The 10,768-nt window shown below is 63.3% G+C and overlaps 1 protein-coding gene across 3 annotated transcripts; it reads right to left on the bottom strand.

Moving 5' to 3' along the window:
* Positions 1-773: 773 nt before the first annotated feature.
* Positions 774-8,608, bottom strand: NPTX1 (neuronal pentraxin 1). Of its 3 annotated transcripts, XR_004055085.1 has the most exons (6): positions 7,991-8,608; positions 7,496-7,703; positions 5,191-5,435; positions 3,735-3,914; positions 2,516-3,023; positions 774-901 (listed from the first exon to the last, which is right to left on the bottom strand). XR_004055085.1 is itself a non-coding variant. In XM_030923706.1 (5 exons), the coding sequence occupies exons 1-5, from the start codon at positions 8,432-8,434 to the stop codon at positions 2,802-2,804; spliced, it is 1,296 nt and encodes a 431-aa protein (XP_030779566.1). In that variant the 5' UTR covers positions 8,435-8,608; the 3' UTR covers positions 1,233-2,801. The 3 variants fall into 3 exon arrangements, 2 of the variants coding, with proteins under 2 accessions (XP_030779566.1, XP_010352562.1); XM_030923706.1 differs by lacking the exon at positions 774-901 and having other exon boundaries at positions 1,233-3,023; positions 7,496-7,700; XM_010354260.2 differs by lacking the exon at positions 774-901 and having other exon boundaries at positions 2,509-3,023.
* Between the last annotated feature and the right edge of the window lie 2,160 nt (positions 8,609-10,768).

The raw sequence follows: 10,768 nt of genomic DNA, 5'->3' as shown, positions 1-10,768 counted from the left end.
TTATAAAATGGCTTACCTGAGAGAGGCATGTATTATTCAGTGCAAGAGGGAACACCAATCAGATTAAGGAGTAGATGGGAACTACGTGGATTAGATTTGCGGCTGTGTCATCGACCTTTCTCGGGGCCAGCAAAGTGCCAAGTGTCAACACAGTGAGGGAGTCGAGGGGCTTGGCTCAGACCCTAGCAAGGGGCGGGAGGGAGCTAAAGGTCAGCTTCGGCCCTGGCACCATGGGTGGGTCAGAGGAGGGGCGAGGAAGGTGAGCGGGCCAGGAGGCTGCAGGGGTGGAGGCGTAAGCACTGGGGTGTGCTCTGCCCCTCACTAGTCAGGGCAGAGGATGGCTCGTGGTCCTGAACGGACAGCTCCCACCTGGCCCATGGGGGCAGAAGGTGGTCTGCGGTCCGGTAGATCGGCAGGGGTGGGGCTGGTGGGAGGTGCTGGCAGGGGAGCACCCCGCACAGCCCGCACTGGGTGTTGCCTGCACAAGGGCTCCGAGATGGCTGGAGTGAGGGTGGGGCTAGATCTGGTCTAGAGAGGCGACTCCAAGCTCTCTCGCTGGCTCCCAGCTATGGGAATCCTTCAGGCTTGTTCTCAACCTACACGTTAAAAATGCTTCTTGATGTGTTTGGGGAGGGGGAGAGGGAAACTGAGCTCTCTCTTGACCTCCTCCAACACCCTTGGCTTGCTTACCCAGCCATTTTCAGTAGATACACGGGTGGTCACAGAACACTGGGCGGCACTCGGCACACAACACAGAACCAGGGCAGTCCATGCAGGTGCGGGAACACACGTCGGACCCAGGGAGCAAGGAACACGCCACCCCGAGGAACATGCAAACAAAGAAGATCCCTGCAGATCCAAGGATGCCACAACCCGACAGGCGCTGATGAAGCACGATTATCTAAGAAAAAGCTACTGTTGAACAACAACGCGCAGCGCGGCGCCTGATCTGCACCCCCTCCGCAGGAGTGATGCATTGCAGAACGGCGGCCGGGTACCGTGCAGACACCCACGAGAACACTGACACAGAGACACTGACAGACACACACAGATGCACTAGGTTCTTGACACAACGTGGACCTGTGTTTAAGGGGACAGGTGGCCCTAGAAGGAACAGAAGACAGAAACACCTGCTCCTCCTGCAGAAATGTCTGCAGCTGCAGCTGAGCCAGGCAGTGCAGTAGAATTTCTAGAAAGACTTGTCAGCCGCTTGCTGATGAGACTCCTGGAGACAGAGTCGGGGTGCCCTCGGGGCGTGCGACCACCAAATGGTGCAAAGCAGGAAGCTCCCCCTACCCTGGGCAGGGTCTCCCGAGCCTGCTCTCTTTCTCACTCAGTGCACACACACACACAACACACACACACATACAACACACACACACACACACAACACACACACACACACACACACACACACTTCTCTCCCCTCCTTGGAAGGACTAGAAGGAAATGTCCATGTTGCTTTTCACGGGGAACAAAAAAGGCAAAGTTCTGGACACTGCTCAGGTGTCAGTGTCACCGGCCAGTGGCAGCTTGCAGGCTGCTGTAGGCTGTGAGCCCCGTGAGATGGAGGAGTGGGTTTCAGGCCCGCACCCTGGCCAGGCCTGGCTCCACGTGTGAGGTCTCCGGAGTACCCTTGGAGGGGTCTGAACCAGCTCACCTGGCGCCTGGTGTGCTGGGAGGGCTATGGCTGTCAAAGGTCCTCGAAGAGGACCTTCCCACCAACGGGCTGGGTTGAAGTCCCAGTGGCCCCATGAGGCCAGGTCTTCAGCAAAACACGGCTTCTTTCCTTAAAAGGTCTCCTTTGGTCTGCACTGCCAGAGGCCAAAGGAGAGGGGCCCTGGGGCCTGGCTTCCTGGGCTGTGGGTGGGACGCTCCTCTCTCAGGGCTGTCCGGGCTGAAGTAGCACAGCTCCAGAGGTGAGAAGGAAGGGGCAGACCCCAGCCTTGCAGGATCTGAGCAGGTGGGAAGGCCGAGGGCAAGGCCTTCCTGGGGCAGAGCAGGCTGAGCTGGGCACTCAGGCCAGCCTCCCAGGCCCTGTGCTGCTCTCAGATGCAAACAGCAGGGATGGATGCTGGCTGGCTCTGGGGTAAGGGCCAGTGTCCTCAGCCATCCGCTCTCCTCCACGGGAGAGCACAGGGTACATCCCAGGACAGCCCGCCTTCACCCTTCAGAGACAATTCACTTCTATTACAAAGTAAAAGTTCTCTGTAGAGAGACCCCGCCCCTGGCCTTTGACAACCCACTAAAAGGCATTTATTACATCAATATAAAGATATGTCGCTCTGAAAAAGGTTTGCAAACAAAGACAAATGCGTGTACTGAGGTGGCAGCAACCCCAAGGCACGCACGCAGCTAACAAAGTTGGCAAATACGAGTTTTCATCACGAGATTTTTCCAAAGACAAAAGAAAGAAGGAAATGAAGTACGTCCTCTAAGAAAAGGCCTCCCCCAGCCACGCGCACGCACACATGTAGACACACACATGTAGACACGCACACACAGATGCTCTCACCTACTTCTGCCTTGTTCAAAACGTCGCAGCGCCCACTTTAGCTGTGAACAGGGCCCGCCTGAGAGAGTCCAGGCTCCTACAGAGAAGTGGGGCTTCCTCAGGGACAGATGGGAGCAGGGGCTGCTTCGTGTGCATGAGGACAAAACCAGGCTGTGTGCGTGTGCATGTGCAGGGGCGACGGCCTCGGTTCATTCCTAGGGAAAAGGGAGAGAAGAGACGCACGAAACAGATCATCGCCGCACAAGCAGGGGGTGAGGGCGGGCGGGCTCAGCCTGGCCTGCCGCGCTCAGTTGATCTGGCGACAGGCCTCGAAGGTCCACTTGGTGGCTCCACCGTAGATCTCAATGTGGGACTCGGCCCAGGCGATGACATTGCCGGACAGTGCCTTGGTGCTGCAGGTGGCCAGGTTGTAGACCTCCCCGGGGGTCAGCTTGCGGTCCCAGATGTTGAAGTGGGCCAGCTCACCCACAAATGCCTGGGTGGCATCAAATCCACCACCCAGAGTGTCCTTTGGAGAAAAACAGAGGATGAGGGTGGAGAGGTCGCCAGGTGATCTGAGGGCCCATCCCGAGGCCAGGGGTCTGAGCGCCTCTGTGCCTGCCCCATCATGGACTCTCACGGCCACTCCTGGGTGCCGTTTCATCTCCCTGTCCTTAACTCTCCAGCCCTACATCCGTCCCTCCCCTGAGAGGACCCAAGAAAAGGGATGGCACCGACCACCTCTGCTCTGGAGCTTCTCCTGGGGGGACGGACTTTGCCCTTCCTGCAGCTGGTCCCGAAGCCATGGACCACTATAGCAGCAGGGCCTGGGGGCCCCTGCCCAGGGGGCCCCTGCCCAGACATCACTCCATGCCATCTAAAGCTGCCCAACAGGGAAAGACATCCCAGATTCTCCATCCCTTCGTCTCCCTCCCAGATGCCCAACGGGAGACAAACCACTTCACGGGAACTAAATTATTCATCACTAAAAGCAGAATTGGCCTTCCTATGCCAAAGAAAGTGTTGCTGCAGCTCTGAGAGCGTTGAAACCAAACCTCACTCCCGCAGGAAGTTCAAGCGCAAGTCTACCCAGGGCACAGGCCGTGCCTGGCCTGCTCCCCGGCCTGCTTCTCAGGGGAACCACTTCTCCGGCCACCTCCCTCCCTCCTTGCTCCTCTTCCCCTTCCCAGCCTCTGGTTCAGGAGCTCTCTCCCCTTCCCCACCACATCCAGCACAGTACCTGCTCCTGGCCCAGCACCAGCACGCCCTGGGGCTTGATGGGGTGATAGGGTGCCAAGTTCTCGCCACTGCCACCCTGCGTGCCATCCTGGTAGGCCTCCCAGACCCCGTCCCGGGTGGTCCAGGTGATGCAGATGTGGTGCCACTTGCCATCGTTGATGACAAAAGGCAGCTTGGCCACCTGGGAAGGAGAATGACAGATGCCGGCTGGTGGGTACAGGGGTACAGCCCAGAATCCGTAATCTTCACTGCCTCAGTTGTTCCTATCTCTACTTGCAAAGTAAATATCAAGAACTATTACTGAATTCTCACAGCACCTACTGCCCCAGACTTCAGCCTCTGTCAGCCCCGCCTGGGAGTGGGGTACAGAATCACACAGGAAATGTAATGCTTTATCAAGGGAACCCCCAAGGGCCATGTGGGTGCACAGTCTTCACTCCTACTCACCCTCCTCCCTCTTTGCTAGTCTACACAACAAGCCCTTGGATGGAGAGCCGTCCCTCGTGTCTGAGTTCACTGCTGCCTCTCAGGCCTCCGTGAGACACCTGTGCAGCCTGCTTGCTGGCCTCTCCTGTCTCTTCCAACGTCCCATCTCTAGCTGTTACACCCTCTCGCTCTACAACATGGCAAGCCTTTGCCGAGGATCTGAGAGATGTCATGGAGTACGATGCCTTTTAAAGCTCAGACCAGCCTCCGACCTGGAATTTCACTCTCCTGCTGCCATTCCAGGTGGGAAGGATGACAGTCCAGCAGTGAGGAAAGAAACTTCACACCCTTTTTGCTTGGGGAAAAGGGGCCCAGAATGGCACAGCCCTTTGTGGGGAAGAGCAACAGGAACAAGGATGTGGAATCCACTTCCCAGCCCTGGTTTTAGCCACTGACTACCACTGCTGGCCTGCAGTCGAGGCAGTTTGAAAGCTGGCAGCTAATTTCATAGCTAACAGGGGAGGATGGAGAAGGTTCACTAGAGGGAAAGGCTGCCCGTGCTGTCCTCTTCCAAGGGGTCACACAGACCTGTCCTCCTCCCAAGAGTTAGGGGGCTGAGTGGGATAGACTTGGACTCAAGAAAAATCTCTAAGGCCCCTCATCAGCCTAGAGCATCCCTGGGCCCCTGCTATGAAGTGGCAACGCCAGTTCCAAGGGCAGCTGGTGAAGAAGGAGTCCAGACCACATCATCAGGCAGGGCCAGGCCCCATGGCTCATTCTCTGCCTTCTCCCATACCCACCCCAGGAGGCAACTGGGAAGGTCCAGCTCTCCCTGATCTCCCAGTACAGGTGAGGGTGCTCCTTCCGCTTCTCCTGGTCTTCACCCTCCCCCTCCCTCAGTCCCAGCTGGCAAACACTTTCCTTGGGGTCCCATCAACATCTGAGGCCACCATAGCCCTGTCCTAGCATGCAACATGAGCTGGGGCTCTGGGGCCTCGCCCTGCCGTCCTGTGAGCCCGGTGGTGCTCTACCTTGTCATTGATGAGGATCTCCATGGGGTTGTTGCCCCACTCAATGAGGACCAGCTCGTTGGCCTGGCCGGGCACAGCATAGGAGAAGGGCGTGCCCACCCCTGGCGCGGCGCTGGACTTGAGCCACATGCAGACAGTGAAGGCGTACATCTCTGGCAGGCTCTTCTTCACCTTGGCATACATATAGTTGGTCCGCAGCGGGAACGTGAGCTGGAACTTGTCTCCAGGGCGGTTGTCTTTTTGACCTGCGGAGGACACAGTCCTGACATCTGCACCTGCATGAAGTGCTTATCGGTGTCTGAGTTGAGTTCGGTCCCCACCAAGCTCTGTGATGCGGCCACGGCAGGCTCCGGTCTCCATTCTGGAGACGCAGAGCGGGTGGCTTCCCAGGTCAAGTACTTTGCCCCAAGGCACAGGGCCGTCCGTAAAGAGCTGACCCAAGCTCTCTGTACTCTGGGTCTGGCCGGCTGTCACTCCCACATGCTGGCATCCCTGCGGAGGTGGGGGTGGGGTGCAGTGCCTGGTGGGCTGCCGCATCTACACTGGGCTGCGTGGTGGGCGTGAGAAGGGAATGGGGACAGCCGCCAAGTGAGGGCATACCCAGTCAACCCAAGGAGCAGGGGTGGCTGCAGAGGAGGAACGAGGCTAACTACCCTGAGAGTAACCGACCTGATTCCAGGACGGGGTGGGGCGCAGAGCCCCTCCTCGCTCGATCCGGGCTCTGCTCCTGCCTCCCCACCCAGCAGCCAGGCCCTGATGCCCACACACTTCCCTCCAGGCCAGACGTGCATCTGATCCACCAATGCCTCTTGGGTGTGAGGCTGGGCAGCTCCCAACCTCCAAGGCCCTTCCAGGGACTGTGCCTGGAGCCCTGTTGAGAGGTCAGGGCAGCAAGGAGCTGGGAGCACTCCGGGAGCCAGGGCTCCCCAACGTGACTGCTCTGGGATGCCGCCACACGCTCAGGTGAGCGAGCATCCTCATAGCTCAGGTGCCAGGCCTGGTGGCCTCCCCTTTCACAAGGCCCACATTACCCCTTCCCTGCCGGCCACTTCTCCAGTGAGCGCCAGCCCCCACAGCCCATCCATATACTGTGGCACCCTGGGTATGGTGTGACTGACTCCAGGCAAAACATTCCTGGCCAGCAATGGGCACCAGTACCAGGCCCAGAGCCCAGGAATGTACACCCCCTGGCCAACCCCTGGGTGAGCAGCCGTGGTCCTCCCAGGAAGCCCGAAAAGAAACCAGTTCCCCAGGCCAAAAATTATTTCTAGAAGGCATCCTGCCCGGCCAGCAACCACCCCCTCCTCTAAACCAACTGGCAGGGAGCAGAGCAGGGCAGGCCCCCTCAGTGCAGCACCTCTGCCGCTCCCCCCACCCACTGAGGCCTGCAATGGGGGATGGGGAGGGACCCAGGGAGGGACCCAGGGAGGGACCCAGCCCCTGGCCTTTCTCCGGCGTGTTTTTCATTCCCCAATCTCCCTCCTTCCCTCTCCCTCCCTCCTGAGGTCCTTCCTTCTTCCGATCTGTTTTTCAGTTACATAACAGGCCTTAAGATGGCACTGTTTAAATCTGTCCGGCACATTTTGCGGTCTGAGCAGGGTCACATGGCCCTGCTCCGCACCGGGCACCCCCCCTTTTACAACCTTGTTTGAGGAGCCCCGGGTGACGGTGACAGGCCGACTGGCCTGAGTTGGTGACTGAGAAACCTCAGGGGTTTGAAAGATGCCAGGGCTTGGGTCACTCAGAAGAGAAAACCTCAGGGTAAGGGTTCAGGGCAGAAGTGGGGAGGAGCTGGAGACCCTGAGAGGACACCAGAGGCATGGTAGCTGGGAAGAAACCTGCTTAGCCTCAGCGCCGGGGAACCCAGAGCACCCAGCCCCAGCCTGCACCCTGCTGTCCGCTGAGGCTGTGGACCAGTGAGAGAGAGGCTTTCTTAAGCAGGGAGGGTTTGGGCCAGCAACAGCCACTGTGCAAAGTTACTGAGGATTAAACAAATCAGACTTGAAAAATCCAGCGAGTGTGTGAGTGTGTCTGGATGGGGGAGGGGGCACTATGCAATCCCTTCCTCTGCTCCCTTTTCCTAGAGACGGCCCCAGCCCAGGGTACCCAGTCCTGCTAGAAACACCGACTAGAAGCCCAGAACCTGGGAAGGGGTGCGGTGGGTGAGAAAGAGCTGCAGGGGTCGGGGTTAGGGAGGCGGCTTGGGGCTTGCACAGTGCAGAGCTGGGCTGTTAGGGATCAGGACAGAGGCAGGGTCAGGCAAGCAGGCGGGGGCAGGCAGCACGGCTCCCCCTGGCCCCAGTACCTTTTTCGAGCTCGCTGATTCTCTGGTGCAGGGAGGTCAGGGCGGCCTCGATCTTGGCCCTCTCCTCGGTGTCGTTCCTGGGGCCCCCCTTGCCCTCCTCCAGGGTGTTCACCCGGGACAGCACCTGCCTCTCCAGCTCATCGATCTTGCTCTGCAGCAGATCCTTGAGGCTGTTGGTCTGGCTGGAGGAATTGAGGCGGCTGTACTGCTGCGGGGTGCAAGGGCGGGGGAAACCACACCATTAGGCGAGGCGCGGGGACCGTGCTGGAAGGCCCGCGGCGCGGTCCCCTCGGGGCGACTGCGGGGGCGGCCTGGCGGGGAGCTGGGGCGAGTGGCCGCCGCGGGGCCTCGCAGGCGCGGGGAGGCACCGGCCGGGCACCCGCACGCGACTGAGGCGGGGGTGGGGGATGCCTGGCCGGGTAGGGAACGAGGTAGGGGAGGGCAGAGGGGCGAGCGAGCCGGAGGGGGAACCGGAGCCGGAGGGCGCGCGCGGACCTCGAGGTTCTCCAGGCGGGTTTTGAGCGATTGCAAAGTTTGCCCGAGTTGGCTGAGCGTCTCGGCGGCCGGTGTCCGGGACAGGTCGCCCATGGTGTTCTTGCCCGAGCCGGGCTGCTTGCGGCCGCCGCCCGCCCGGGCCTCGCCGGCTCCGGGGTCCAGCGTGCTCTGGCTCTCGCAGCGGCCCAGCTTGGCGGTCAGCTCGCGGATGGTCTCCTTCTGGCTCAGGATGGTCTCCTTCTGCTGCAGCACGGTCTCGCGGAGCTGCAGCACGCTGCTCCGGAGCTCCTCGGCGCCGCCGGCGGCCACGGACGCGGCGCACATGTCGGCGTCCACAGGCACCGAGGTGCAGATGAAGCGCGTCGGCCCGAAATCCTGGGCCCCGGCGCCCAGGAGGCAGAGGGCGAGCAGCGCACAGGTGCGCGCGGCGCGGCCGGCCAGCATGGCTGCGGGCACCGGGCGCTCCGGGCCCGGCTCGGCTCGGCTGGGGCTCGGCTCCGACTGGGACCCGGCTCGGGCTGTGGCTCCGCGAGCGGACCGCGCTCTGGGCGCCGCGCTCTTCGGCCGCGCGGTCCACACCGCCGCGCTGTCAGGCCCCCACTGCCGCCTGCGCTGCGGAGCCCGCGCCTTTTATGCCGCCGCGGGAGGGGCCTCGCGCCGCCGACGTCAGCGGGGGAGGAATCCCGCTTTAATTGTCTGCGGCCCGGGCCCGCGGCGCGGCGGGGGTCTCACGAGCGCGCCACCGGGGCTGCCTCCGCTCGCGTCCACTCGCCCCTCTGGGCGCTGCCGCAGCCCCCTCCTTCCCCGCCCCCGTCTGGGCCGGCGCTGCTGCCCCGAAGGCTGCGAGAGCTCAGGGGGAAGGAGGTCGGGCTCCGGGCCGGACTCGAGGATGGACCACCTGCGTGGTGTCCCCGAACCTCCGACGGGGCTCCAGGCGGGCGGGAAACTACCGCGGGTCGGGGAGACAGAATTCGGTTCGGTCCTCCTGGCCGCTCTGAACACCCTCGGGCCGGGGGCGTTTGGAGCCGGGCTGGGTCCCCAAGGACCCAGATCAACACGCGAGTGCCCGGTGGTCAGAGGCCCGGAGTGGGGCCTCGCGGCGCCACTAAGTCCAGAGCGGGGCACCGGGCCGCTCCGCGCTTCTTAGATGTCCGTGTGCTGTTGAGAAGCCGCCGGGCAGCCTGGGTCCGGGGACTTCCCACAGCTCGGGGCCCCCGGCGCCTCCCCTCCCCCAGCTCCTGGGCTCTGTGGGCCCGGCCCCGTCCCCAGGGTCTCTCAGCCCCCACTCTGCGGGCGGCGCGCTGGGGACTTCTCGGAGGCCGCCCTAGCGGATCGAGCCTTTCCTGTCCGCGGCGCCGGCCGATCGCGGGCAGGCGGCGTCGCCGGGGCTGGACGTTCGTTGCGGCCTCGGGAAGGCGCGGAGCCAGCGTCGCTTCGGAGGGCGGCCCCGCGGGAGCAGCCGCCCGCGTCCCCAGCAGCTTCCCCTTGCCAGGCGCCGCGCTCGCCCGGTATCCCCGGGTGTCCACCTGTGCGTGGGGGGCTGTTTCCCTTCCGTCCAGCCGCGCCCACTTCTCGGGCCCGAAGGCCAGCAGGAAGGGTCCCAGAGGTGGCTGGGGGCGTCCACCTGAGAAGCTCCGCGCTCGCTCAGACACCCCACCCGGCACCCGCGCGCTCGCGCCTTCTTCTGGACCGCGGGACTCTGCTCCCGAGATCCCCGTCCGGGTTCCCGCGCCAGGCTGGGGGCTCCGGACCAGGGCTGGCGGCGCCGCCCCGCCCCGCGGCGATCAGTGCGCTCAAAGCCTCGGAAATACCTCCGTCCACGCCCCCGTGGTACACAGAAGGAAACTGAGGCTCCGAGACTGCCGGGCCGGGCTAGAGCCGGGGGCCACCTGACCGACCCCTCCCCGCCGCCCCCGCCTTCCCTGGTCCCTGCGTTCCTTTCCTGCGCAGCCTTTCCCTGCGCGCAGCCGGGGGCTGGGTGTCGGGAGGGGGTCCCTCGCCCTTATAGACCCACGGGCAGCCCCGGGTGCAGGGATCCGGGGTCCGCCCGGCGGGCGGGAGCAGAGGCCGGCTCGATGGAGACTTTTTTGAGAAACAGCGGCCTCTTCCCACCCCTCAGCCCCCGAGCTCCCGCCGTCTGCGTTCAGCGTCTCAGCCTTTAAGCCTCCCTGAGCTTGGGCTGCGAGCTCGTGTGTCCTTCGGCCGCCGCTTCCTGGCGCCAGAGGGACCCCGCGGCCCGCACGCGCCTGTCCTCGGCTCCGCGCGGAGCGTGTGCGGGTTCCCGCTCTGCCCGCCCCGCTCGCCTGCCACGGCGCCCCCAAACCCACGCGCCTCGCGGCCCCTCGCGTGCTCTGCTGACCACAGGTCGCGGGAGGGGTTGGCCTTGCTGGTCCCCACACGGGGTCTGCGCCAGCAGCGCCACGGGCTGGAACGCGCCTGGGGAGAAATTACCCGCGCGCGGGCGCGGCGGCTTCTGCCCCAACTCCCGTAGGGAGCAGCCCGGCGGGTGCCCTCCTGGCCCCAGCGCTTTGCCCTGGCCGCCCTCTCGCACGCGTCCGGTGGGGAGGCCGCGCCCGCCAGGCCTGGAGCCGGACCGTGCCGAGAGCGCGTAGGCGCGGGGAGAGGAGCCCGGCCCTCCCCAAGGCAGGCTGTTTAGACGGGGCGGAAGCCCTTAGCCTGGCCCGGCGTCTCTATCCCCAGCAGCCGCGGAGCCTTTCCGGCCACCCAAGGCCAGGGACCCTGGCTTTTCCGCCAGGGCTCCAGACCTCAGCGGCCTGG

This window comes from Rhinopithecus roxellana, chromosome 19 (assembly GCF_007565055.1).
Source record: "Rhinopithecus roxellana isolate Shanxi Qingling chromosome 19, ASM756505v1, whole genome shotgun sequence".
Taxonomy (NCBI): Eukaryota; Metazoa; Chordata; class Mammalia; order Primates; family Cercopithecidae; genus Rhinopithecus; species Rhinopithecus roxellana.
This window is presented reverse-complemented; position numbering and strand designations above follow the sequence as displayed.